This window comes from Gracilinanus agilis, chromosome 3 (genome assembly GCF_016433145.1).
Source record: "Gracilinanus agilis isolate LMUSP501 chromosome 3, AgileGrace, whole genome shotgun sequence".
Lineage (NCBI taxonomy): Eukaryota > Metazoa > Chordata > Mammalia > Didelphimorphia > Didelphidae > Gracilinanus > Gracilinanus agilis.
In genome coordinates, this window is record NC_058132.1 from 334,774,638 (window position 1) to 334,801,954 (window position 27,317).

The following is a 27,317-nucleotide window of genomic DNA, read 5'->3' on the forward strand; positions in this document are numbered from 1 at the left end:
ATTCTTACCAAGGAAAGAACTTCAGAAGATTCTTTTCCTGCCCTAGTATATGTAAATGGGTCAAGAGTCAGAAGAAATGAAGTTGACTTTCTTGTTAGGGATGTTGGCCCAGAGGACATTGTTGAACGACTGACTGGAAAAACTCGATCTCCTAATCATCAGAGATTTACATATCCCTATTATAAAAACCCTGTAAACATCAGATCTCCTTGACAAAGTAGTTTTATTAGAGGCAGGTAGCTGGTTCTGACCACTGAACCAGGAGTCAGGAAAAAAACAAGTTCCAGACATTTATTCTGAACAAGTCACTTAATCTCTGTTGGCCTTAGTTTCTTCATCTTTAATATAATGAATCCTCTTATCATAGATTTAGAGTTGGAAGAGTCCTTAGAGGCCATTAAGTCCAATCTCTTCCCTTCTCCTATTCTGATTTTCCAAATAAAGAAACCAAGGGTGACTTAGTTGAGGTTATTAGAGATAATGAGAGACAGAAAAAGAATTTTAAAGGAGGTCTTCTGATTCCAAATCCAGAACTTTCCCCACTGTATCTTGGTAGCCCTTCCTTTTATTTCTTGTTTTCTCAAGGTCCTGCACTCTGCTAAATTGTCCTGTTGGAAAGCAAACCCATAAACAGATTCATCATAAGGTGTTAATGGATGATAATGACTTAATAGCTTACCTCTTTCAGACACATTTGCATTTAAGCTGGGGACCCCTGGAGATATAATGCCTTATTCCTTTGGGATAAATCTTCGGTGATAAAATCTCATACTGTGTCAGGCCAGTGAGTGAGATATTCTGAGGTATAAGAGCTTCACACTTTTACTTAATGTAGAAATGTCACCCTTGGAAGAGAATATTTGTCATCAAATCTGTGTCCAAGAATTGTCTGGGAAATATTCTTGGACCACCTCAGTTTCGTGCAATGTTTTTTCTAAACAGTCTGCAAATATTTCTATTGTTTTTCTTTCCCCACTTTTGGTTTTCCCCAGCAGGAGGACTCATTTATGTTGTCTGAGTTACCAATACCTAGTGCTGCCAGCCCATTGAAAAAGACATCCCTATCTATCCAGCCCACTTGGACTTGATAGCTTCATGTTGTTCAGGATGGTTTTTGTTGTTGTTGAGTCATTTCAGTCATGTCTGACTTGCTGTGGTCCCAATTTGGGATTTTCTTGGCAAAGATACTGGAGTGATTTGCCATTTCCTTCTCTAGCCCTTTTTACAGTTGAGGAAACCAAGGTAAGCAAGGTTAAATGACTTGCCCAGGATATCTAGGAAGTATCTGAGGCCAGATTTGAACTCAGCAGATGAGTCCATTCCTGGCATTGTATCCACTGCACCAACTTACCTGCCCCCAGCTTCATGCAATTTGTTTTCTATACTAGTACGTGCTATTTGTAGGGAAAGCAGCAATCTGATTAATGAGAATAATAATAGCTAGCATTCAAGATTTGCAAATAGCTTTATATTAGCCCATTTGAACACCACAAGAACCCTGTGAGGTAGATACAGTTATTATTTCCATTTTATAGATGAAGAAACTGAAGTCCAAGGAAATTAAATGATTTGCCCAGAGTCACACATCTAGTAAGTATCTGAGGCAGGACTCAAACTCAAGTCTTCCTGATTCCAAATGTAATACTCTATCCATATTCAAAATGCATCATAACCTCGTTCCTTCCCACCTTTCCAGTCTTCTTAACTCCTACCACCCTCCCCCTACTCTGAGATCCAGTGACACTGGCCTCCTACAAAACTCCAGCTCCTTACTCAAAACATTTTCTCTATCTGGAATGCTCATCTCTGCCTCCTATTTCCCCCGACTTCCTTCAGATCTCTTACCTTCTGCAAGAAGTCTTTCCCAGGCTCCCTTAGGTTTAGTGCAACTAGCCCCCAATTTATCCTGTACCTATCTTGTTTGTACATTGTCATATTTTCTCCTCTTATTACACTATAGACTCTGAGAGCAGGGACTGTAGTTTCCTTTCTCTTTGTATCCTCCACTCTCAGTGTCTGGTATGTAGTAGGTGCTTCATTGTTGTCCTTGCCATTGTTGTCAGTCCTTTGCTTTTGAAGAGAACCAATGACATCATTGGTAATGTCTTGACTTGCCCATGAATTGGATTCAAGTGAGGCAGAGTTGTACAAAGTCATCAGCCTCATTCTCTTGTCCAGAGTCATCTAAATCCAGGTGCAATTCTAGTTGACTATTATGTCACTTAGGTATCAGCCCAATCAACCCAGAAACCTGAAAAAAAAAATGGAAAGTACCCAAGACTAACCAACTTTGCGGGTACCATCATCCTGAATCTCCCAGTCACCACTGACCTCTCCCTTTAAAAACTCCTCTGACTTGCACTGTCCTATCTGCACACATTAAGAAACACATTCTATTTTTCCATTTTATAGGACCAAATAATGGCCAGTCTACAATCACCAAACCATTGGTCCCCATCAGCAGCCTTTCTACTTCTATCTGTTCCTTAGATGGCATTGAAAATTCTGTTCTTACAACATTGAGATCTTGGGGATTGGCACCACATCTCAGCCTTGCCTGGTCTGTATTTCTTGGGACTTGTATAACACGGAGAATAAGACCTCATGTCAGCTGAGACACCTGAGTATCTTAAGCGCGCTCTTGCAAGGAAGGAAGCATGTTGCGGTGGAAAGAATATTGGCTTTGGTGTTAGAAAACCTGGGTTTTAATCTTGGGTCAGCCATTTATTAGCTCTGTGACCTTGGATGAATCTTAATCTCTTTGAGCCTATTTCCCCATCTATAAAAGAGAGATAATAATACTTAAACTGTCAGCCTTCCAGCATTGTTGTGAGATGGTGCCTGGTGAACCTTAAGGTGCTATATAAATATAATCTATTTATGATTCACTTCAGAATTACATGAAATGTTTCCACAGGCCATTGCATTATAAGTGAAAAGTAGCAATTTTCATATACTAAGCCTGATGGCATTTTCATAAGCAAAGCATCATCTCTGAAAGGAAATTCATATCCTCGCCTGAAAGCATCTCTGGAGGAAATGCTGGGCAAAAAATGCATGTGGATATGAAATCTGGGGTATACCCCTCCCTCACATAGAGAGGGTCTTCAGAATAGCTACTGTAGATTCAAGTTCTGTGGGTTCTCAAAACCATAGCTGATGAGCCCCTTCTGATGAAGTCACCTTTTTTTTCCAGTTAAAAGGGGGATGTATTTAGTAGGTTCAAGTTCTTCTGTGGGTCCTCATGTCCTCAAAACCATAGCTGATGAGCTCCTTCTGATGAATTCACTTTTTTTCCTAGTTAGAAGGGGGATATACTTAGTAGGTTCAAGCTCTTCTGTGGGTCCTCATGGCTCAAAATCATAGCTGATGAGCTCCTTCTAATGAAGTCACCTTTTTTTCCAGTTAGAAGAGGGAGGGTACTCAAAATAAAAGCATTTAATGAAATAACAGCATAAGAAAAGGATAAAAGAATCCCCTTCCCCCAAACCTCGGGCAAATTCTCCCACAAAAATATACACCATTGGTGGGAAGAGTAAGTATGTACAGGAATAACATATGAGGGGCATACTCATGTATGTATCACCAGGATATATGTGTGGAGAAGACACTCAGCCACTGATGCCTTTGGTGATACCGTCATCCTGATGCTTCCACTAAGCATTAGTGCTTAAAACTCCCCATGAGTTCTTCTTCACTGGTGACTAAAGAGTGCCTAGTCTCAGCTGGGTGCTCCTTGCGGCTGCTGCTGGGCAGGTAGTCTCTGCTGGGCACTGTTCCTGCTACCAGCTCCTAGGCTCCATCTCCATCTGTCAGCCATCTGGGTGTAGTGGCTAGAAAACCCATTCCTTGATAAGGACAGGCTGACAGCTCTTCAGTCTTAGCCACCACATTTAGCTAACAAAAAGTCAGACAGAGTTCCCCCCGGGCTAAGATTAAGTCTTTTCTATTTAACTCCCCTGTCTGGGGTGGCGATAGCAGCCTTTTGCTATCTCACTTAGGGTTAGAAATTCCCAAGATTCTCTCTGGCTTAGCATGCAAATGAATCTGAGTCAGAACAAAAGGTAAATGATGAGGCAAGATCATTGTCTCAAGAACCAAGCCATATTTCTGACTTTATTATATATATCTGTCAACCAGGAAAAACGGGTGTTTTATTCCAGCCTGGGGGGAAGAAAAAAAATCTTCCTTCTCCCTCCATGACAATGAAAGAGGCCCTTGTTATTGCTTCTGGTTACCTCATGGCATAATCACCATTCTAAGAACACACATTTTTCCCCTAGGAGTGGGTTCAGGGAGATGACCTAATATCCCATTTCCACCCCCATGAAATGTCCCTCCAGGATTCAATAGGGTTGTAGTGAGACTCTCATCTGATACTTGCTCTGATCTTCTCTGGAGATTTATAATAATCCTCCTCCTGCTGAGTCATCCCAGGCTTGGAGAAATTCAGCACTAACCATTCTCCAGTCTTGTTGGTCCTTAGCCAGCCTGCACAGCCGAGATAAATCATCATCTAATTCCGCCAACTATAGGCTGTGCTTTGATGGGACAATCAATTGCTTGTGGGCTTCCCAAGAGAGACTTGGTTCCTACGGATCCATAGTCTCTAAAGCAAACATTTTTCCTACCTAGTTTTATTTTTTTTCCCTTTTCTCATTGGATACTGAAGATTTCTTGTGGGAAAATTTATCTTCCTTAAGGATTCCAGTCTTGGACTAATGAAATAAAGAAAAAAATTGAGTTCCAAATTATGGCCAATTAAGGCAAAGTATTTCAAAATCAATATGGATACATTATACAGTGTCTGAAAAATCTTAGTGCAATTTTAAACTTTTACAACTTAAAGCTTTAATAGCTTAAATTTTCACTCACACTTTTGGAATCCCCTATATATGAAGATAAAGTTTTATACGTATGTAGACATTATTATTTTATTATTATTATACATAAGATACACATACATTTTTTGAGTTACCATTTTATATATAACATAATATAATACATATGATGTTATAAATATGTAATAGATTATAATAAATAGGCTTACCCAAGAGAAATAAATTTTCACATTAGCTATGTCCAAAAATCTCTCATTATTTTTTCCTCCTCCTTCCCTAAGAAGGCAAATAATATGATATTGACATGATATGATAATATGATACATGCATTATCATATAATAAGTATTTCCTCGTTTGTCATGTTGAAACAAGACAAATATTATTTATAGTAGAGAAAAATTCATGGAAGTAATAAAATGAAGAATGGTATGTTTCAATCTGCATTCAGACTCCATCTGTTCCTTCTGTGGTGGTGGATGTCATTTATCATCATGAATCCCCTCTACTCATATCCATATGAATTTTAAGACTTATTTGTGTTGATTTTTTAAGAATGGTCTGCTTGTTTTATTTTTCACTCTACATCTGTGATTTCATCAGGTTTAAGGAATGTCAGTATGGGATCTTCCCTCAATGATACAGACAAGCAATTTCTTGATAACTTAGGTTATTAGGAAAGTTTCTAGACCACTAAGACATCAAGTGTCTTATACAAGACCATATGGGCAGCTAAGGTGGCACAGTGGGCAAAGCACTATGCCTGAAGTCAGGGAGATTCATCTTTCTGAGTTCAAATCTGTCCTCAGACACTTACTATGTGACCACAGGCAAGTCACTTGATCCTGTTGGCCTCAGTTTCCTCATTTGTAAAACAAACTGGAGAAAGATGTAACAAGCCAAGATGGTTTTGGTTTTCATTCCATTATTTTGTTGCATTTCTTCAGCTATATCAATGCTTCCGGGATTCAGCTGCAACAAAGACTAGTTTTTCTCTGACTGAAAGCTGTTCAAAAAGAACTTAAATTTGGAATGCTTTAGCTAAAATGTCTTCTTGTTTTACAGTTGGGAAGACATCTTTGATCACACGGTTTATGTATGACAGCTTCGACAATACATACCAGGTAAGATCCTTTTCCATTCCAATGAGATAAGGTATAGGAAGTCCTTAGTGATTGGGAAGCACTATATGAGCATGAACTATTATTTTATATTGTCATTATTATAGTAAAGTATCTTGTATTATATCACATCATACAAGAAGATATATCATATTTTACCTTATTAAATCATATACTATATCATTTCTTATGTTATATAATATCATATATTATTTTATATCATCTCATCTCATATTATGTCATTATGATGGTCAGAATAAAAATAAGTCTTTTAAAAATATGTTCAGTATCATATTGTCATAGCATATTATATGATATGTCATTCTATGCTATATACTGTGTTATGTTTTGTTATGCAATATATTTAGGTGACGTTCCTTATGATGTAATAGAAACAAAAATTCTAAGTTCTCTTGACATTTAAAGACTTTTCTCCTTAGATCCCAACACATGCGCACAGTGAAAATGGTGGAATTTCTTTCTTAGAGATTTCTAAAACCAAGACATATTATTTCTCTGCAGAGGGTTAGGTGTCATCCTTTTTGCAGAGAAGAGTTTAGACCAGTGGTTCCCAAATTTTCTGGACTACTGCCCCCTTTCCAGAAAAAAATATTACTTAGCGCCCCGTCACATACTATCACCGCTCCCTTGCAGTTATTCACCGCCCCAAATGCACCTGTGGCTCCTCTGGATCGCTGCAGCACCCACCACGGGGCAGTGGCACCCACTTTGGGAATCACTGGTTTAGATGAAGTGACCTCTAAAGTTAATAGTTCTCAGAGTGTGCTCTGATTGCCATTTGGGCTTTATAAAGATTCTCCCAGTGACCTGTGGGATTTTTCTTTTATAAAACAGTATTATTTCTTTTATCAAGCAGTGTTTAATTCACTCAAGTGAATTTTCCAGATAAATGAAGCTTACCTTTGGAACACCAAAAGATGTTTTACTTTAATTAACCAGTTATTCTTTCTAAAACATCTTAAACATTTTAACAATTTCTTAAACAGAAAACACTGGACACATTTTAAAATACATTCATTCTAATTCTGAACTTAACAAATATCAACAAAATGTGCATTTTGGGGGGCATATCTCTTTTCCTTCTCACCTTTCCAACATCCCACATTAGGGAAAAAAAAAGAAAAGTTCTTGTAACAAGTATGCCTAGTCAAATAAAATTAATTGCCACATTGACTGTATCTGAAAATGTATGTATTATTTTGTACGTTGATTCCATCACCTCTGGCAAAAGGTAGTTAGCACTCTTTGTCATCAGTCCCCTAGAATCATGGTTGGTCATTGCATTCATCAACATTCCTAAGTCTTTCAAAGTCATTTCTCTTTACAATGTTACTATAACTGTATAAATTGTCCTTCTGCTTCTGTTTACTTCACTCTGCCTTAGTTCACATAGGTTTTCCCAGATTTCTCTGTAACCATCTGTTTATTTTTTGTGATACAGTAATATTCGATTACTTTTGCATACCATAATTTGTTTAGCAATTCCCCCAATAGAGTTTTCAGTCCTTTGTTACTATAAAAATAGCTGTAAAAAATAATTTTAGACGTATTGGTCCATCTTGATCTCCTAGAAATAGTATCAATGGGTTAAAGAGTATATAGAATTGGGGCAGCTGGGTAGCTCAGTAGATTAAGAGCCAGGCCTAGAGACGGGAGGTCCTAGGTTCAAATCTGACCTCAGACACTTCCCAGCTGTGTGACCCTGGGCAAGTCACTTGACCCCCATTGCCTAGCCCTTACCACTCTTCTGCCTTGGAGCCAATACACAGTATTGACTCCAAGATGGAAGGTAAGGATTAAAAAAAAAAAAAGAGTATACAGAGTTGAGTGACTTTAAAGCAGAATTCCAAATGGCTTTCCACAATGGCTGAACAAATTCAACAATGCATTTGTGTGCTTGCTTTTCCATAACCCATCCAACAGATGTCATTTTCCTTTTTTATCATCTTTACTAATCTGATGAGCAGAGCTGCTTTAATTTACAGTTCTCCAATTATTAGTGATTTAGAGCCAACATAATTTACTGACTTTTTTAAAGATTCAAGATGATCATTAAGATCATCCATTATTGCCCTAGGACAGTGATGGGCAAACTTTTTAAAGAGGGGGCAAAGGAAAGGAAATGCTCATCTGTCAGTCTGTTTCTAAGACAGCTCTTTCTAAGTTTCTCATTGTATTAGTCAGATTAGGAATAATGTCGCGTGGCCAGATAAAACATTTCAGGGGGCTGAATCTGGCCCGCAGGCCATAGTTTGCCCATCACTGCCCTAAGACATATAGTTTTATGTCTGCTTTTTAGTTTCTCTGTGTCCTTCCTTAGGCAATCGTTTTTCCCAAAGTCAATTGCCTATCTATAATAGTTCTACCTGTATTTTTGTTGCTGCTCTTAATAAGATGTAGTTTAGGAAATCATATAATCAGGTCTATGAAAATTTAAATGTTCTGACTGGGGAAGTAAACTCTAAATGACCACCCTAGTGCAATCATCAATAATATGGAAATAGGTTTTGATCAATGACACATGAAGAAACCAGTGGAAATGCACGTTGGCTACAGAGGAAGGGTTGGGGGGAGAGTAAGAACATGAATCATGTAACCATGAAAAAAAAATTTTTTTTAATTTTCCTAAAAAATTTTTTCTTAATTCTTATTTCTAAATTCTTAATTCTTAATTCTAAAATTTTCTTAATTTTTCTAAAAAAACTTACATGTTCAATGACAGTAAAATTATGAGCTGGGGTCTAAGAAGTGAATTGCTGGGCAGCTGTGTGGGGCTCTTAAGGACCGTTTTTCTCTTGATTTTGGGTCCAGAACTATGTTGTGTTGTTTTTTTTAAACCCTTACCTTCCATCTTGGAGTCAATACTGTGTAAGGGCTAGGAAATGGGGTTCAAGTGACAGAACTATGTTATTAAGAGTTAATTAAGTGTGTGTTGAATTCCAGGCAAGGGAAACAAAGACATGCAGGTGAAAATTTTGACAAGTATTGGAGAATAACAAATCTTGAAAGATTTGGATAAAGGTGCTATTGTTCAGTCATTTTCAATCAAGTCCAATCCCATTTGGAGTTTTCTTGTTAAAGATCCTAGAGTGGTTTGCCATTTCCTTCTCCATCTTATTTTACAGTTAAGGAAACTGAGGTGAACTGGGTTTGCCCAGGGCCACATAGGTAGTAAATATCTGAGGTCAGATTTGACCTCAAGAAGATGGGTCTTCCTATGTCCAGGTCCAGCTCTGTATGCAGTATGGTGCTAACTGAATAGTTACCGAGCAACAATGACTTTATCACCGAGTCATTGGCAGTGTTTAACAGTACCTTCTGAGTCCTTCTCCATTCACTTTTGGACCTTGAAAATCACATGCAAGCTTTCTTTTCTTTGGTATATTGTTATTTTTTAACTCCCACAATGTCATAATTTCTGTGATTCTGTAGCTGAATATCATAACTAGGGGAAGGAGAAAAATAAAAAAATGACATCAGAGTTTCTTCTGGATTCAGTGACTAGGAAAGTGGTGGTGCCAGGGATATAAATTGGGAAGATCAGAAGGAATAAGATGATGTTTTGGACAAGTTAGGTTTGAAGTCCAAGTAGGACTTATGGGTAGAGATATGTAGGAAATAACTGGACACTCAGGAGAGATTTTTTTTTTTTTTTGTGGATCTCCATCATGGAAAGAATTAAAGTCAGTAGAAGGTGGCAAGCCCACCAAGGAAGAATGGGTGCAGAGAGAACAAGCCTGATGCCATAACTCTACAGAACATATAGAAGGAGAGGTGAAAGAAGAAAATGAAATCCTTAGACATGAAGTGACTTAGAAGTCAGAGGATAGGGACAGAACAGACAAAGAGGTTAAGAATGTGGTCTCTCAGAAGCCAAAGGAGGGACAAGTTTCAAGACTAACAGCATCAAATCCTGAGAAAGAGATTAACAAGAATGAGAACTGAGAAAAGGCCTTTGGATTTGGTGATTAGGAGGCCATTAGGGACCCTTGAGGGAATGGTTTCAGTAGTGAAGTAGGCAGGGGTGGGGTAGAAGGCAGCAGCAATTTTTCCATTAATTCTAGTGAATTTTGGTGCATGTGTAAATGTTTTGGTGAAGGAAAGGGAAACACCAAAGAAAGGTTAGCGGGTTTGTTTGTTTTTCACAATGGGAATATATGTACAAGGAATTCCATTAAATCCTTTGCCCTGCTGCAGAGCCTTTGGGAATCACTTCTCTGTGGTCTAGACCCTTAAAGCATTACAGAAATTGGAATGCTGAGAGATCTACCCGTTATCTCCCCTGGTACAGTGTAGACTCCTCCAAGGGCAAGGATGCTTCATTTTCATCTTTACATCCCCAGAACCCTAGCACATAGTAGGCATTTAAATGTTTATTGTGTGACTAGCTGATGACAGAAAGTTGAAAAAAAATGTGCCTTTCAAGGGTTCTTTTTTTTTTTTTAACCCTTACCTTCTGACTTAGAATTAATACTAGCTATTGATTCCAAGACAGAAGAGCAGTAAGGGCTGGGCAATTGGTGTTAAGTGACATAGCTAGGAAGTGTTTTAGGCCAGACTTGAACCCAACATCTATTTCCAGGCCTTATTCTCTATCCATCTAGCTACCCCAGTTATTTTTTATCTTAATTTTTAATTATTTTTAACATTCATTTTAAAATTTTGATTTCCAATTTTTCTCTCTCTTCCTTCCCCTCTATCCAGTGAGAAGGCAAGCAATAAGATACACATTTAAAAGTGAAATCATACAAAACATTTCCATATTAGCCATGTGACAACAAAAAAAAAGTCAAGAAAAATAAAGTGAAAAATGATTAGAGAATGCTTTTATCATAAAGCGGAATTCATGAGCTTGTTTTAAAAAAGATTTTAATAACTGTATTTCAACAGAATTGCTTTCCTTTGCAATCCTAAGCACTTTATGCATTTAAAAACAGTATTCTGAGAAAGGATCTATAGATTTTACCAGAATGCAGAGGGGTTCTTACTACAAAAACAGTTATGAATCCCTGGTCTTAGTGTGATTTTTTTCTCTTGGCCACAGGTGGGGTTCCTTCAATAACAGGCTATTAGCCTTCTAATTAGTATAGAAGTCCTCTTCTTCTAATTCTGTACTCACATACTCTAGAGTTAATGAATTCTCTTGGGCCCTAGAGAAAAGGGGGTGCCTTTTTATATATAGGCTTACAGGAAGGCTTTAGAAATAAACAAGCTCACTCTGGGACCAACAAGCAGTATGTAATCCATAATCCCTGCTTCCATATTCTTTCATCCAGCACCAGCTTTTCTCTCCTTTGTACTCTCCTTCTTTCTTGGCTTGCTGAGTCCCTTTGGCCACATTCCTCTCCCATAGGGCTTCTAAGGAAAAATTCAGTGGGAAGTTGAAAAGACTAAGTTAAGACAGAAACATTTTTGCAAGAGTAGAAATTTTTTAAATGTGTTGCCCACAAAAACTTTTCATCCACCCCCACTTTTCCCCCCCAGGTGTACTTGCCAAAAAAAGAAAAGAAATCATTCTGAATCATGGTTTGTGCCTGGCAGGCAGACAATCATCATGTCTCCAGGCTGTCCAGTTGTGTAGTCTCTCTCAGTGGAGAGGCTCTCCAAGGACACATTTGTTCCACCAGGGAAGCAATGTATCCTAGTGGAAAGAGCCCTGGCTTTGGAGTCAGAGGACCTGGGTTCAAATATTGCCTCTGATGCTAGATCACAGAATCACATTCTAGATCACAGAAATTCATTCTAGAATTGAAAGGGACTTCAGAAGCCAACTAATCCAACCCCTCATTTCAAAGATGAGGAAACTTAGGGGCCAGGGAAGTTAAAACAACCTGCTTGGGGTCACATAGGTTAAAAAAAAGCAGAAGAAGCAGGATTTAAATTCAGGTCCTTTGACTCTAGAACTCCACTGCTTTTTAGAATACCAATTCTCTTAATTTACTTTAAACTTGAGGTGTATTGCTCTATTGCTTTGGGACTAATTTCCATTCTCTGGAACATCATTCGACTGAGGAAGAATCTCTAACATCCTATGCTTCAGTGAGATTTCCACTGTGACTTCCAATGAGGTATTGACACAGTGGTTAATGCACAAGACTTAGAGTCAGAAAAACTTAAGTTCTCCTTAGTCAACTTAGTGTTTGACCCTGGGGAAATCAATTAAACTTCTCTCAGCGTCAGTTTTGCCATCTGTTAAAATGGGGATGGGGCAGGCTCAGTAGATATAGAATGCCAAGTCTGGAGTTCTTCATTAGCCAAATCTGGCCTCAGACACTCACTAGCTGTGTGTTCTTGGGAAAGTCAATTCATCCTGTATTAATTAGAGAATTGTGTACGTTTAAACTACGTTCCCCAGAATTCCTTTTATCTCCCAACATCCCTTTCCCTGGGTCCTCACATTTGCCTTTTTCACTTTTTGTATATAGTTTACTGTAAGTATGTTCTTTTTCTCTTTTTTTCCGTGTGCAGGGCTGAGAAAGGTGACTTTTTGCTCTAGCTTTTTAATGTTAGTTATTATTAATAAATCTTCTTAAATATAATACTTAATTATTGTATATTAATTTTAATCTTTACAACCCTATTTGCCTCTGTTTCCTCAACTGTCAAATGACCTGGAGAAGGACATGGCAAACCACTCCAGTACCTTTGCCAAGAAAACCTCAAATGGGGTCAGATTTAAATGTGACTGAAACAACAGAAACTGAACAAAAACAACAAAAATTGGAATGATCCTAATACTGCCAGTGTAATTGTAAGAATCCAGTGAATTAGTATAGCTAAAGCACTTTGCAAACCATACAGCGGTAGATAAATACTTGCTATTATTATTGCCCAAGCAAGGATGATGTGTAAGGGGCTAGGTCTCTGTATCAGAAAGGCTTTCTAGTTCTGGCTTTCTGTTTCACTTATTGTCATGTCCCAGGATGCTGTGTTGCCAGGATTCTTCTTGCTTCTCAGCACCTATTAAAAATAATTCGCCTTGCTTTAAAGGGTTCATTTTTTTTCTTAGCATTTCTGTTCTTATGCACTGCAGTGATTTCCTGCAGTCAAGTTCTGTTCAGAGGAGCTTTGCTGAAATAAAAAGGCTGATTCTTCCCTCTGCTGCTTATCAGCATAACAGATAACCAAGCAGAGGCCAGTGGTGTGCACTGGGCCTAGATCAGCAGATCTGGGGTCTTTCTTGTCTTCTTTTTGCCACCAAATGACTGTGTGATATTAGGGAAATAACCTCCTTGATTATCAGTTTCTTCATCTGTAAAAGCGGTGGTTTAGGCAGCATCGTCTCTCTTCTTTCAGGGATTATGGTATATGATTATGATTCTGTGTTTAGTTTGATATTGGGATCTAGATGAGAAGATCTGGGATCTTTCTTGACCTGCTTTTACCACCAAATGTCTATGTGGAGTGGTAAGTGGGGCAGCCAGTGGCAAATTTCTGAGGGAGGTGAAGTTTATCTTAATCTATTAACACCTCTCATTTCAATGTTCTTTCCTATCTCCTCCACACAAAATTTTCTGTCTGTCTGTCTCTGTCTTTCTTTTTTCTATTTTTCCTTTCCTCTTCTTTCCTTCTCTCTCTTTTCTTCTCCCTTCCTTCTCTTTCACCTCTCCTCTCTTTTTCTCTTTTCCTCTTTTCTCTTCTTTCTGTTGTTCCTCTGCCTCTTCTCTCTCTTTCCTCTCTCCTCTCTTTCTCTTCTCCTCCTTTTTCTTTTCTCTCTTCCTCTCTCTCCCCTTTTTTCACTTTTATATTTCTCCTGTTTCTTTTTTTTCTCTTTCTCTCCCTCTCTTAACTTTCTTCTCTCTCTTCTCTCTCCTTTCTATTTCTCCTTTTTCTCTTTCTTTTCTTTTTTATCTCTCTCCCCTCTCTCTTCCTCCTCTTCTTTCCCTTCTCTTTCTTTAACCTTTCTCCTCTCTTTTTTCCTTTTCTTTCTCCTTTCTCTCTCTCTCTCTCTCTCTCTCTCTCTCTCTCTCTCTCTCTTTCTCTCTTTCTCTCTCTCTCTCTCTCTCCCTCATTCTCTCTCTGTGTGTCTGTCACACACATACACACACACACACACACACACACACACACACACACACACACACAAAATGCCCCAGGTATTCAGTGTCCTCTTATTCATCATCTTCAGCTCTTTTCTACTCTCACTCTCTTCCTTCATCCAAATGGACTAGAAAAGATATCATAAATTGATTCACAGCATGACTGATATGATAGGTAGAAAATGCTCTGAACAGATACTCTTATGCCCTCTCCTATATTTCTGACATGTGTAATATGCACCACCCAACACTTGCAAGTGCTTTGAGGTACCAGTCACAGTTCCCAGTTCTTTCCATAGACTCTGTGGCAGCTGCTGTGGTTTGTCCCCTTTATAGGTAGTGTCCCAGATTCTTATGCTAGTCTAAGTATAATTTAACTGTTTTTGAGCCATGTACCCCTTTGGCAATCTGATGAAAGTCATAGATACCTTTTCAGAATAATGTTTTTTAAAAGCACAAAAGTAAAATGCATAGGATAACAAAGGAAATTAATTTTATTAAAAGAGTAGATTTTTTTTTTAATCCAAGCCATAGGGACCCTAGGCGATGATCCTTTGGTCTATGGTTTGGTTTGGACCAATCATTGAGATACTGGCTCAGCCCTCATCCTACCTGCTCCTCTTGGTCCTTCCCTGTTTTTCTATAACATTTGTACACAGGCAGACTTGGCATGCAATTCATAACTCAGCCTTATTAGAAATTAATAAATGCAAACAGCATCAATGCACTCAGCAGGCACAATCCTCCTCCTATCAGGCATCAATCGCCCAGCAGACCAAAAACCTGACATTTCAGTCTCTGCTTCTTCCCCATGACCAACAATGAGCTGGCAAGGACATTTGTTGAGGGTTTTGTCGCTTAGGGCAAAATCTCCCCCAGGAGATCCACATTCACACTTTCAGCTGGGAGAATTCCTCTTGATACAATGCCAAAGACTCAATTGTCCAGGTAAGGTGGTACTCCAAGTCCTCAGCTCTCTCATCCATGTGTCTTTTCATGGTATCTGTGCCCTTATCACACCAGGGAAATATAGGTGGTGGGTTGGAGATTCCCTTCAATTTGCCATAAACTGTCTGAGTATCCCAGGCTTTCCCAGGTACCAGGAGTGGGAAGATGGCACACCTTTTGAGGAAGGTACTATGTGCTCTCCTTAACCCTTCTTATTCAAAATCAATCCTTTTAATCCCCTTGCTCAGCTCCTGCCATCATCACACAGTGGGGCTTAATTCTTATTAGTTCTCTTATGCCCAGGGGCTTTGTGGGAGAAAGCACAGATATTGCATTGAGAGTTTAACGTCCCAGAAGCATTTTAATGGGAGATAGCCCCTTTTCCCCCAAACTACAGAGCCCTAGTGGGAGAATTTTAGGCGTCATTGGCAAGCCAGTGAAAGAAATCATTTCAGGAGGCAAGGCTTTCCTGATGTCACTAAAAACATATGGCATAGATGTAGGTAGACCCTATTTATATCCTCACCTTATCTGGCACCCCCCAATGGCACATGACTGGTTTTGTTCAGCCAACAAAATTCATCAGGATGGACAGAATTAGCTAACTTGGAACAAGAGTAATTTTCTTTTTTCTTTTCTTTTCAACTTTACTTGTTGTCTTAGTAACTACTCTAAGGCAGGACAAGAGCTAGACAATGAGGGTCAATGGCTTGCTCAGGGTCACACAGCTAGGAAGTGCCGGAGGTCAGATTTGAACCAGGGTCCTCCAGACTCCAGGCCTGGTTCTCAGGTCACTGACAAGGGTCATTTTCCAGAAAGGGAAAGAAAATTTGAGTGGTATTGCAATATAATACATACATAAAGGGTAATACCAATACTCCCATCTCCCCACAAAAACAAAACACCTTACTCTTGAATGTGATGTCTGTGTTTCTTGCCTATTTATAGACTTGCCAGATAATCACCAAAATCTTAGTACCTGGTTTCTTCTTTACCATGGGAGAGTATAGTGACGAGGCATGATCCTGGGCAGATGAAGTAGGACATAGATAGTGTATGACAGGGACAATAGACCTGGTTTCCCAAAGGTCACTGATTAATTTGTGCTGAGCTTCCCATATCCTTATCCAGTCTGTAACCCTTGGAGTATGTCTTGGTGAGATGGACAAGCATGGGTATGGGCATAGTCTGCAGCTTTTTCTGTGTAAGTCTAACTGGACCACCCGGGAACAAAATGGTGACCTTGGCCTTTATCAGCATCATGTTCTAACTGGGCAGAAATAAAAATAGCTGTCCCTGCTCTCCCCTCACTTTGGGTATGTGTCAGGGTGTGAGAGAGACTGGGAAGGGATTCAGGGGCAAGATCCACTAATGTCTCTCTTGTAAGAGACATTTCAGGAGAAAGGTACTCCTCAAGTATTGACTTTCTTCTTTCCTTTTTTATTTTATATTTAATTAACTTTACAATTAAGCATTAATTATAAAAATAAATTAAGCACAAAAAATAAGCTTACAAATATAGACATTGATGACCTTTTATAATTAATTTCAAACCTCTTCTGATCTTTCACACACACACACACACACACACACACACACACACACACACTAAATTCACTTTAAAGACATATTCCCGAGGAGGGGAGCTAAGCAGGTCAGAGGATGGAGAGCCAGGCCTGGAGACAAGAGGTCCTGGGTTCATATCTGGCATCAGACACTTCTTAGCTTTGTGACCCTGGGCACGTTGCTTAACCCTGTTTGCCTAACCCTTACTCTTCTGACTTAGAGTTGTTGCTAAGACAGAAAATAAGGGTTTAAATTACAAAAAAAAAAAAAAGATATTCCTTTCTCAACTTGAGGTAATTAGACCATGCTGCACAACCATCAGGGATGTCCAAGCCTCTCTGACCTGGAGTTTTTTCTCTTGGATCTCAGTTTCTCCCACCCCTACCGACATCCCAAACAATATCATTCTGCTATTTTCAGGTCAAGCCTCCTTTGCAGTTTTTGCTCAATTGTCAACTTTTCTGGAATCCTCTGGGTTATTTTTGGATTCTCACTGGCGTTTCTCACACCTCCCAATTTAGTCTCCTCTCTGCATTCATAATGAAAGCATTGGGCTTTCTCCCCCTGACTTTTTATCAGTAAATATCTTCCAGGCTTGTCCTTCATCCTCCCTCTTCCATGTCTCAGCTCCCTTCAGAGTACAATGTAATGATCAACATTGGGTCTAGAGTCAAGGGACCTGGATTTGAACACTGGATCTGCTATTTACTAGTTGGGACTTTGGAAAAGCCACATTATCCCTCTGGGACCTTGACTTCCTTACCTTTAAAATGAGGGGATTATACTAGGTGATATCTAAGACCCTTTTACTGGGCAGCTAGCTCAGGGAAAAGAGTGCTGGGTTAGGAGTCAGAAAGACTCCTCTTCTTGAGTTCATATCTGGCTTCAGATACTAAGTGGGTGACCCTGGGCAAGTCACTTAACCCTGTTTGCCTCAGTTTCCTCATCTGTAAAATGTGTTGGAAGAAGGAAATGGCAAACTGCTCCATCATCTTTGCAAAGAAAACCCCAAATGGGGTTACAAAGAACCAGATAGGACTAAAATGACCAAACAACAACAATGAAGTCCTTTCCAGCTCAGGTTAATAATAATCCTAATAACAATAACAAATATTAATAATCAACAATATTAATTAAATCAACAATAATAATCAACAATATTAATAATAACAATAAGAATTGCTGCCTGCATTTATACAATGCTTTAAACTTTACAAACACTATTTCCTTTTGTCCTCACAACAAACCTATCAGGTAAGTGCTATTATTAGCCTCATTTTACTGATGAGGAAATAAAAACTGACAGAGGTTAAAGGACTTGCCCAGGGTCATACAGCTACTAAGATTCTCAGGTCTTCCTGACTCCCAGTGCTCTCTCCACTATATAATCTATTGCCTTTCATAATCTCTTGAATGTATGATCGATATCCTATTCCTTGTCCACAAAGGGCTTTCACCCACAAATTATGTAGCTCTTTCAAAATATTATTTTTAAAACTCAAAGCATCCTATAGTGAGTGAGCATTTATTTGACATGTACTTATTTATTTAGTATTTATTCAGCACAGACCATGTGCTGTGCAATGTGCTCAATGCTAAGGATACCCAGAAAGAAAAAAATAGCTACTGCTCTCAAAGAGCTATGTGGGTTTTTATTTTCCCTTTTTTTTAAACCCTTACCTTCTATCTTGGAATCAATACTGTATATTAGTTCTAAGGCAGAAGAGTGGAAAGAGCTAGGCATTTGGAGTTAAGTGACTCACTCAGCGTCACACAACTAAGAAGTCTCTGAAGCCAGATTGGAACCCAGGAATTCTCATCTTTAAGCTTGGCTCTTAATCCACTAAGCTACTGAGCCGCCCAACTATTTGGATTTTTTTTAAGGATCAATGGTAGTAAATACATTCATTTTTTTATTCTCATAGTATTTTCTTTATTTTCCAAAAGATATTAAGTCTATTTGTCAGTCTCCACCATCTAAGGATCTTAGATTTTAAGCTAGAAGGGACCCTGAAGGTTAAATAATTTGCCCAGGGTGACCTAGTTATGGGTCAGAGACAGAAATTGAACTCAGATCTTCCCTACTCTTGTGGCCCAGCTCTCTGTCTACATTATCATGCTGTCTCTTAATCATAAATTTAGACCCAGAAGACCCCTCTGAAATCATCTAGTTCAGTCTAATTGTCTTCTATATGAGGAAATGGGAAGCAGAGAGGTAAGTGGCTTGCCCAAGGTAACACACATAGTAATTTCCCAAGTAGAGTTTGAATCAGTGTCTTCTGGACTTTGTGTAATTGGAAATTTTGTACCTTTGAACTACATTACCCAGGAGCCCACTGACTTCCTATTGTTACGTGCTGACGTAGACAGGAGATAAATTCAGTGGATTTGCGTGTCTAGCTCTCTTTCCTTCCTATGAGGGCAGCTATGAATGTGGGACTTTTGAACAGGTAGCTTAGCTTGGGCACATGGTTTTATTTTGTTACTTTTTATTCCTTTACTTTTAATGATTATTAATAACTTTTATAAAAATATAATAGTTATTATATATTCATTTTAATTTTTACAACTCCAAGTCCGATATCATTTCTACCACTCAGTCCTACCTCTCATTTGACCATCTAGAGTAACTATGAGGTTTTCCACTCCAAAAATTCCCTTTAATATTTGCAGACCTCTCTTATCATGTCTACACTAAGCATAGTTCTGTGGCATCTAATGGTTATATCAATGATTTGGTGAAGTGCAAAGGGGAGGATCATTTTGTCTTTTTGAAAGGTACTTTCTCCCACGCGTGGCCATGGTCTGACACGTCATCTTTCAAACTCAGGCTCCCTCCTTCCAAAAAAAAAAGCTTATTACCACAAGAAAATGGCTTCTTTTGTGGGCTGATATTATTGATTTAGCTCCTCATGTCCATTCAACATGCTAAGATGCTGTTAGAAAATCTTGTAGGACTCAACTTAGGTGATAAAATACCCTAAGCAATAGTTTGCTTAAGTATTGATGATAGTAAGTATATTCTTTTAAAAAATTCTCATAGTATCTTCTTTGTTTTCCTAAAGGTATTAAGTCTTTTTGTCAGGCATCACCACCTAAGATTCATAGATTTCGAGCTAGAAGGGACCCTAAAGGGTAAATAATTTGTCCAGGGTCACCTAGTGTGGGTGTTGAATAGAAGTTGCATTGACTCAAAGAAGAGAATGCTGGACATGGAGTCAAGAAGACTTAAGTTCAAATCCATCTTCACATCCTCAATAGCCATGTGACCTTGGTCAGCATCTGTTGACCTCAGTTTCCTTGACTGTAAAATAGAGAGGATAACAGTACCAACTTCCAGGGTGATTGAGATGATTGTATTTGTTAAGAGCTTTGTAAGGCTTCAGGTGCTAGAGAAATGGGAACTATTATTATTTGTTCATGGATTGGTTAGTTTGAGGAAAACAACAAAATTTTTGCTTGTATTTTCTTTAGTTTGAGGTTTCTTTGATGTAACAGTTTTAGTACTAAGTACCTTTCCTGTGAGGCAGGTGGTAGAAAAGTGTTGCCTCAAGCTGTTGGCAGATGGTGGCAGTTTGGGAATAGGCAAAATAGGTAATTAAATGAGGATGCCCTTCCCGCTAATCATCCCATCCAAACAGAAGGGGGAGAAGGAAGGAGGGTGCAGAAAAGCATTTCAGGATGCTTTGGGGTGCTTTATTATGTTAAAATGGATTTCAACTTCCAAGAAGAATGGTGGACCAATATCTTAGATTTCTCTTCCTACATCTTTGGTATGTGTAAGATGCCTTTTATTTTGTTTTTGTTTTGAAATCAAAGTCCTTTGAAGTTGGGAGGATCTGAGGTTCAAATATGGTATCAGCCACTTCCTAGCTATGTGATCCTGGGCTAGTCATTTAACTCTGATTGCTTAGCCCTTGCCACTCTTCTGTCTTAGAATTGATACTAAGACAAAAGGTAAAGTTTTTAAAAGTAATAATAAAATAAAAGTCATTTCTGGATACCTCCTTTTTCTTCTACTCAAATTTGAGTTCTCATCCCCATCCTGGAACTGAACAACTGCTCAATTATAGTGACTACATCTGGCATGTGCACAACATTCTGCCCCTATTCTTCCTACCTCTCAGCTGAGAGAAAGGTCATCTTCCCACACTTTACAGATTAAGCCCTGCACATTGATCTTCCAGAAGTCTGAAAGAACCAGACAACAGGCTTAAAAGAAATAGAATATACTCAATTCCTTGTTTGTCGGTTTTCATAGACACACTATATCTGTTGGAAAAGAGAGATGGAGAAAAGAAACCAAGACAATTTAGGCAAGAAATGCCCTCTTTCTTCCCTTTGAAACCACGCTGTTCTATTCCTGATTCAAATCTACATTTTCTATCTCTACCCGCACCCCATGTCATTTTCTATTTTCCCCTCCCAACACATTTAAAAAATAAATCAATTCATATATAATTATTATCATTTCAGCTTGCAAGGCATTTTCCTCAAAATAATGCCATGATGTAGATAGTACACGTTTTGTCATGTTCATTTTAGAAATTAGAGAGGGGCAGATAGGCAAGCACAGTGGATGGAGAGCCAGACCTAGAATTGGGAGGACCTGGTGAGTTCAAATGTAGCCTCAGACACTTCCTAGCTGTGTGACCCTGGTAAAATCACTTAACCTCAGTTGCCTAGACCTTGCCAATCCTCTGTCTTAGAAGTGATACTAAGACAAAAGGAGAAAGAAAGAAAGAAAGAAAGAAAGAAAGAAAGAAAGAAAGAAAGAAAGAAAGAAAGAAAGAAAGAAAGAGAGAGAGAGAGAGAAAGAGAGAAAGAAAAAGAGAAAGAAAGAAAAAGAGAAAGAAAGAAAAAGAGAAAGAAAGAAAGAAAATGAATAAATTTGTACTCTTGAGAGGTTAGGTAATTTGCCCATTGATTCAAAACAAGAGAAAACTTTGAAGTGGGATTTGAATTCAAATCTGCTTGACTGCACTGTAACATTCTATCATTTTGTTATTTTGTCGTTTCTACAGATTGATAGTATCTTATCTCATCTACCCACTTCAAAACATACACCAAGAGTGACCCAAAACTTCATAATTAAGATAATTACATATTCTGCCCTCTGGGGCTGAACATTATGAGTCTAATCCCTTATCTCCATGACAATTCTTCAGATATTTGAAAACAGCTTTTAAAACCCTTTGAAAATAAGAAAAATAACGGAAAATTAAAACCCTAAAAAGAAAAAAGAACCCAACTGCACTATTTTTCTACATGACTCATAATGAGTTTGTAGTCAACTAAACCTATAATTTCTAATGATGACCTGTTATTAAGATAGGTCTCCCTTGACTCTTTAAAAAATATAAATGCAAGAGTTTACATTTATCTCTTATTAAATTTTATCATGTTAAGTTCAACCTTCTATTCTACCCTTTTTAAATCTCTTTGATCACTTCTTCTCTTATCCAAAATATTATTCTTCTCATCTTTGAGTCATGTGCCAAGTTAATAAACACATCTTCCAGTTCTTCACATAAAACATTGATAAAATATACTGAACAGGATATAGCAGTGAAGACTCCTGTGGAAGTAGGGCTCAATTCCCAAATGTCTTGTTGTCATCAGTCATTTTCAATCATGTCTAACTCTTTGTGAGCCCATTTGGGATTTTCTTGGCAAAGATACTGAAGTGGTTTGCTGTTTTCCTTCTTTAGTTCATTTTACAGATGAAGAAACTGAGGCAGAGTTCAGTAACTTATTCAAGGTCACTCAGATAGTAAGTGTCTGAGGCCAGATTTGAATTCATGAAGAGGAGTATTCCTAATTCAAAGCCCAGTATGCTTTCTACTGTCTTATAGCTTCCCTATTGTTCCCACCTTGCTGGGTCAACAAATAGGATTTATTGTTCCCTTTCACAAGTAAGTAAGGTGAGAAGCTGGGATGAAGGATCCAAGTGATCCAGGTCTAAGACCTGGAGAGGGGTCTTGTATTGGGCTTTGAACTGCCTCTTGATCTTTGATCTTTTGAGTTGATTTTTTATTTTATTTTTATCTTTAAAAATTGTTTCCATGGTTCCATGATTCATGTTTTCTCGCTCCCCTCATCCCTCCCCACTCCCAGAGTTAACAAGTAATTTCACTGGGTTATACATATACACATTATCACTCAAAGCCATTTCCATATTATTCATTTTGTGAAAGAGCAATCCTTTAAAACCAAAACCATAAATCACATGCCCATGTAAACAAGTGATAAATCACATGTTTTCTTCTAGATTTCTACTCCCAGAGTTCTTCCTTTGAATGTGGATAGCGTTCTTTCTCATAAGTTTCTCGGAGTTGTCCTGGATCGTTGCATTGCTGCTAGTAGAGAAGTCAATCACATTTGGTTGTCCCACAATGTTACAGTCTCTGTGTATAATGTTCTCCTGGTTCTACTTATTTCACTGTGCATCAGTTCATGTAGGTTTTCCCAGTTCTTATAGAAAACAATCAATTCATCATTCCTTTATAGCACAATAGTATTCCATAAGTTTGGCTGATCTTTTATTTCAAGATGACAGATTGAAGCATAAATCAAACTCAAGGTATATCTTGATGCCTTTTATTTATTTTTTTAAATAATTTTTTAGTTTTAGAAAAATTTTCCATGGTTACATAACTCATGTTTTTACTTTCCCCTTCCCCCCCCTCAACCCCCTACCCCCCTCCGCTATAGCTAATTCGCATTTCCACTGGTTTTATTATGTGTGGTCAGTGAAGACTTATTTACACATTATTGATAGTTACATGGGTGTGGTCTTTTCAGGTCTGTATCCCCAATCATGTCCTCATCAACCCAAGTGTCCAAGCAGTTGTTTTTCTTCTGTGTTTCTACTCCTGTAGTTCTTCCTCTGAATGTGGGTAGTGTTCCTTTCCATAAATCTCTCAGAATTGTCCTGGGTCATTGCATTGCTGCTAGTGGAGAAGTCCATTACATTCAATTTTACCACAGTGTATCAGTCTCTGTGTACAATGTTCTTCTGGCTCTGCTCCTTTCACTCTGCATCAATTCCTGGAGGTCTTTCCAGTTCACATGGAATTCCTCCAGTTTATTATTCCTTTGAGCACAATAGTATTCCATCACCAACATATACCACAATTTGTTCAGCCATTCCCCAATTGAAGGGCATACCCTCGCTTTCCAGTTTTTTGCCACCACAAAGAACGCAGCTATAAATATTTTTGTGCAAGTCTGTTTAATCTTGATGCCTTTTAATAGGGTGCCAAGAGAGGGGCCAAGAATTCAATGAATCCACAAGCATTTATTAAGTACCACTTTGTTCCAAGCCATATGTAAGGTGTTGGGGATGCGGAGGCAAATGTGAAATAGTCCTTATCCTCAAGGAGCTTGTATTCTGTCTGGAGGGACCTGTACATGTGCAGCTATAATCAAAATAAATACATGATAATTTTGGGGCAGCCAGGTGGCACAATGGATAGAGTGCTGGTCCTGGAAGATTCGTCTTCTTGAATTCAAATCTAGCCTGAGACATTTACAAGTTGTGTGACTCTGGCCAAATCACTTTAACCCTATTTGCCTCAGTTTCCTTATCTGTAAAATGAACTGGAGAAGGAAATGGCAAACCACTCAATATCTTTGCCAAGAAAACTCCAAAAGAGGTCAAGGAGAGTCAGACAAGAATGAACAACAGGCAAGAGGTGATGAGGGACTGAACTAGAGTGATGAGAGGAGGTAACAGGGAATTCCACCCATGTATCCCTATCCACCAAGCCTCAGACACTTAACTAGTATGCTGTCTACCTCAGTTTCCTCCTCTCTAAAATGAGGATAACAACACTTACTTCACAGGGCTTTCATGAGGAACAAATGAGGTAATGTTTATAAATCCCTCAGCACAAATTCCTGGAACACAGTGGACAGTTAATAATATTATTATTACTATTAACAACAAGAATAATAAATACAAATTGCTTGTTCTTTTTATTGCTTGTTCTATTCCTCTCTTAATCCTTCAGAAAGGGCATTGTTCTTGGAGATAAAAGACTGGCTTTCCAGTCCCAGATCTATAGCAAGTCTCTTCAAGCTCCAGAATTCCAAAAGTCTTTGAGCCTCCATCATTTAACCTCTTGGTCCTCCTATATAGCCTTATGAATAAGAATGATCGAGAGCAGTAACCGTCTAGACTGCTTGGCATTTGGCGTGTCTTTTTTCCCCTTGGTAACCTTTGACTGATGCTTGTGACATTTGGCACCCTATTAAAGGGCATCAAGATACACCTTAAGTTTGATTTATGCTTCAGTCTGCCATCTTGAAATAAATGATCAACCGATAAAGGTTTCCAAATGCCTTGCCTAGTTTCCGGTGGATTTTAATGAAATTCAACGAGTAGAGGCAGTTCAAAGCCTGACACAAATGCAAGGGATTTTATTACTAGCCACCAGGAACAGGTGGAGTCAGGGAAAGCAAATGGCATGACTGCCTAGGGTTGGAGAAGGAATCCAATTACCTTGACATCTCCTGTCCCCATGTCAGGTTTCCTTCTGCTCTTCAGCATTGCCTACAGCAAGGACAAAGTGTGGTCTCTGCCTGCTGGTTCAGTGGGAAGTCTTTCCAAGGCTCCCCTCCCCTCCCTCCCCTCCTTGCAACTGCTCACTTGCCAATATGAAACCTTATTAAGTTTTGCCAGCCTCGTTTGCATGCTAATTTGCATGGATTTGCCCTGCTACTTCCATCTGATGGTCTGTACAAAAAGCACAAACAGAAACCTTATTGTAATGGGCTTCTTATTACCAATCTGCTTCCAACCACTTGTTGATGCCTTTGGCTAAGTATCTGCCAGGGTCTGGGCCAGGGCTGGGGGACCATCCAAACACATTGCGATTCGTTTTTTACTTCTGACGGAGAAAGAATTCAAAATCAATATATGCAAATTGCCATGCAAATTCCCAGTGCAGACTTTATCACTGGGGCTTGTTAGAATACGGATGTAAAATTATATTACATTATAATAAATGTATATTACAGAGAAGACTTCGACAAGCACTTTACAGAAAGATTTTCTTTCCTCGGGGGTTTTTATGCTTAATTTAGGCTTTTGCATATAGGCAATATGTCCAATATGTCTCATCATGCACGTTCTATAGGCATAATGTACATATATGGGCATGTGTGCCGCATAATTGGTTGATGTCAGGCTCAATAGACTGAAATGAAAACCACCTGTGTGTGTTTGGATGTAGGGATAAAACCGATGCCCTTGCTCGAATGCTTTGCATTTTTTTCCAAGTTAAAGGTTTGCCACTTTTCATAACTGGCATAACTTATAAGCATGAAAAGATAAAAGGGAAAAAGGAAGCATTGCTGGGTTTCAAAGGTTCTGCTCAAACAGGAATCTGGGGAAGGAAGGAAACAAATATTGATTAAGCATCTACTATCTGCTAAGTTCTTTTTGCAAATATTATCTCATTTTGTTCTCTGCCTAGACAATCCTGGAAAGTAGCTGCTATTATCATGCCCGCTTAACAGTCAAGAAAACGGAGGCAGAAAAAGGGTCATTGATTTGCCCAGGATCATACAGCTAATAGGTGTCTGAAACTGGATTCGAATTCATGCTTTCCTGACTCCAGGTCCAATGCTCTATCTACTGTGCCATCTTGTTGTTGGAACTCAGGAAGTAGACAGTGACCTATCCTAGAAGCAGCTTATCCATATTTGGAAAGGCTTATCCCCAAAAGACTGGTTTCAGGGAGATGATTTTCTTAGTGGGGCAACATGAGACCCTCTACTGAGGTAAGTGGATTGTTGTCACTTGCTTCAGTGAAGGAAGTAGCCACATTGGAAATCATTGATCCTTGAGAATTAAAAAAATTTCGCCCTTCTGCCTTTGTGCAAAAGGTCGAGGCTGATTCTCTGTTTTAGAATACAGGAGGAGGCAGAGGCAGAGAGAGGTGACTCAGGAAGCTGACCACTCAGGGCTCCCAAAGGGAGGTTACAGCAGATCTTGTATTCTCTGACTATGCTGCCTCTTTTGGGGGACCCTAGTCTGCACAGTCTTCTGTCTTTCTCAGGGAATTCTTTCACTTTACTTATTACAGCAGCTTTTCGGCTGGACTCCTTGGCTCTAGTATCCTCTCCCCTTTCTAGGTCATCCTTCTAACAGCTACCGAATTAGTCTTCCTAATGAATAATCTATCAAACTGGATTGCTTACAAATCTTCCATAGCTTCCTCATACCTATGGAATGAAATCCATCCTCTTCAGACTTCCACAATCTGGCTACAATATACTTAGGCTATCTTATTTCATTGTCCATCACCACATAACCAGTATGTATCAGAAGGTGCACTTGAACTCAGATCTCTCTGTCTCTCTCTCTCTCTCTTCACTCTTTCTCTTTCTCTCTCCTTTCCCTCCCTCTCTCTCATTCTCTCTCTCATTCTGTCCTCTTTCTCTCTTGTTGTCTCCCCCTCTCTCATTATCTCTGTTCTTTTCTCTCTCTTCTCTCTCTGTCTCCTCACTCTTTCTTTCTCTCTCCTTCTCCCCCCTCTCTCTCATTCTCTCTGTCCTCTCTCTATCTCTGTCTCTGTCTTTCTCTGTCTGTCTTTCTGTCTCTGTCTCTGTCTGTTTCTGTTTCTTTCTCTCTCTCCCCCTCAACTACACTTTATTGCCTCTTGCATGTTCTTGGCTTCAGCCAAATTAGACTTTTTTCCTGTTAACTATGGGATCTTAAGCTGGAGATAATGAACTTTAAAATATATATATATATATATATATATATATATAT

At 38.8% G+C, this 27,317-nt stretch overlaps 1 protein-coding gene across 2 annotated transcripts in view; it reads left to right on the forward strand.

The window, feature by feature from the left end:
• The window catches only part of RAB6B (RAB6B, member RAS oncogene family), a 159,137-nt gene that overhangs the window by 88,222 nt on the left and 43,598 nt on the right, over positions 1-27,317 (forward strand). For both annotated transcript variants that reach the window (XM_044666702.1, XM_044666703.1), the window contains exon 2: positions 5,905-5,963. In XM_044666702.1, the coding sequence (XP_044522637.1) occupies positions 5,905-5,963 (59 nt within the window). The remainder of the gene's footprint in view (positions 1-5,904; positions 5,964-27,317) is intronic.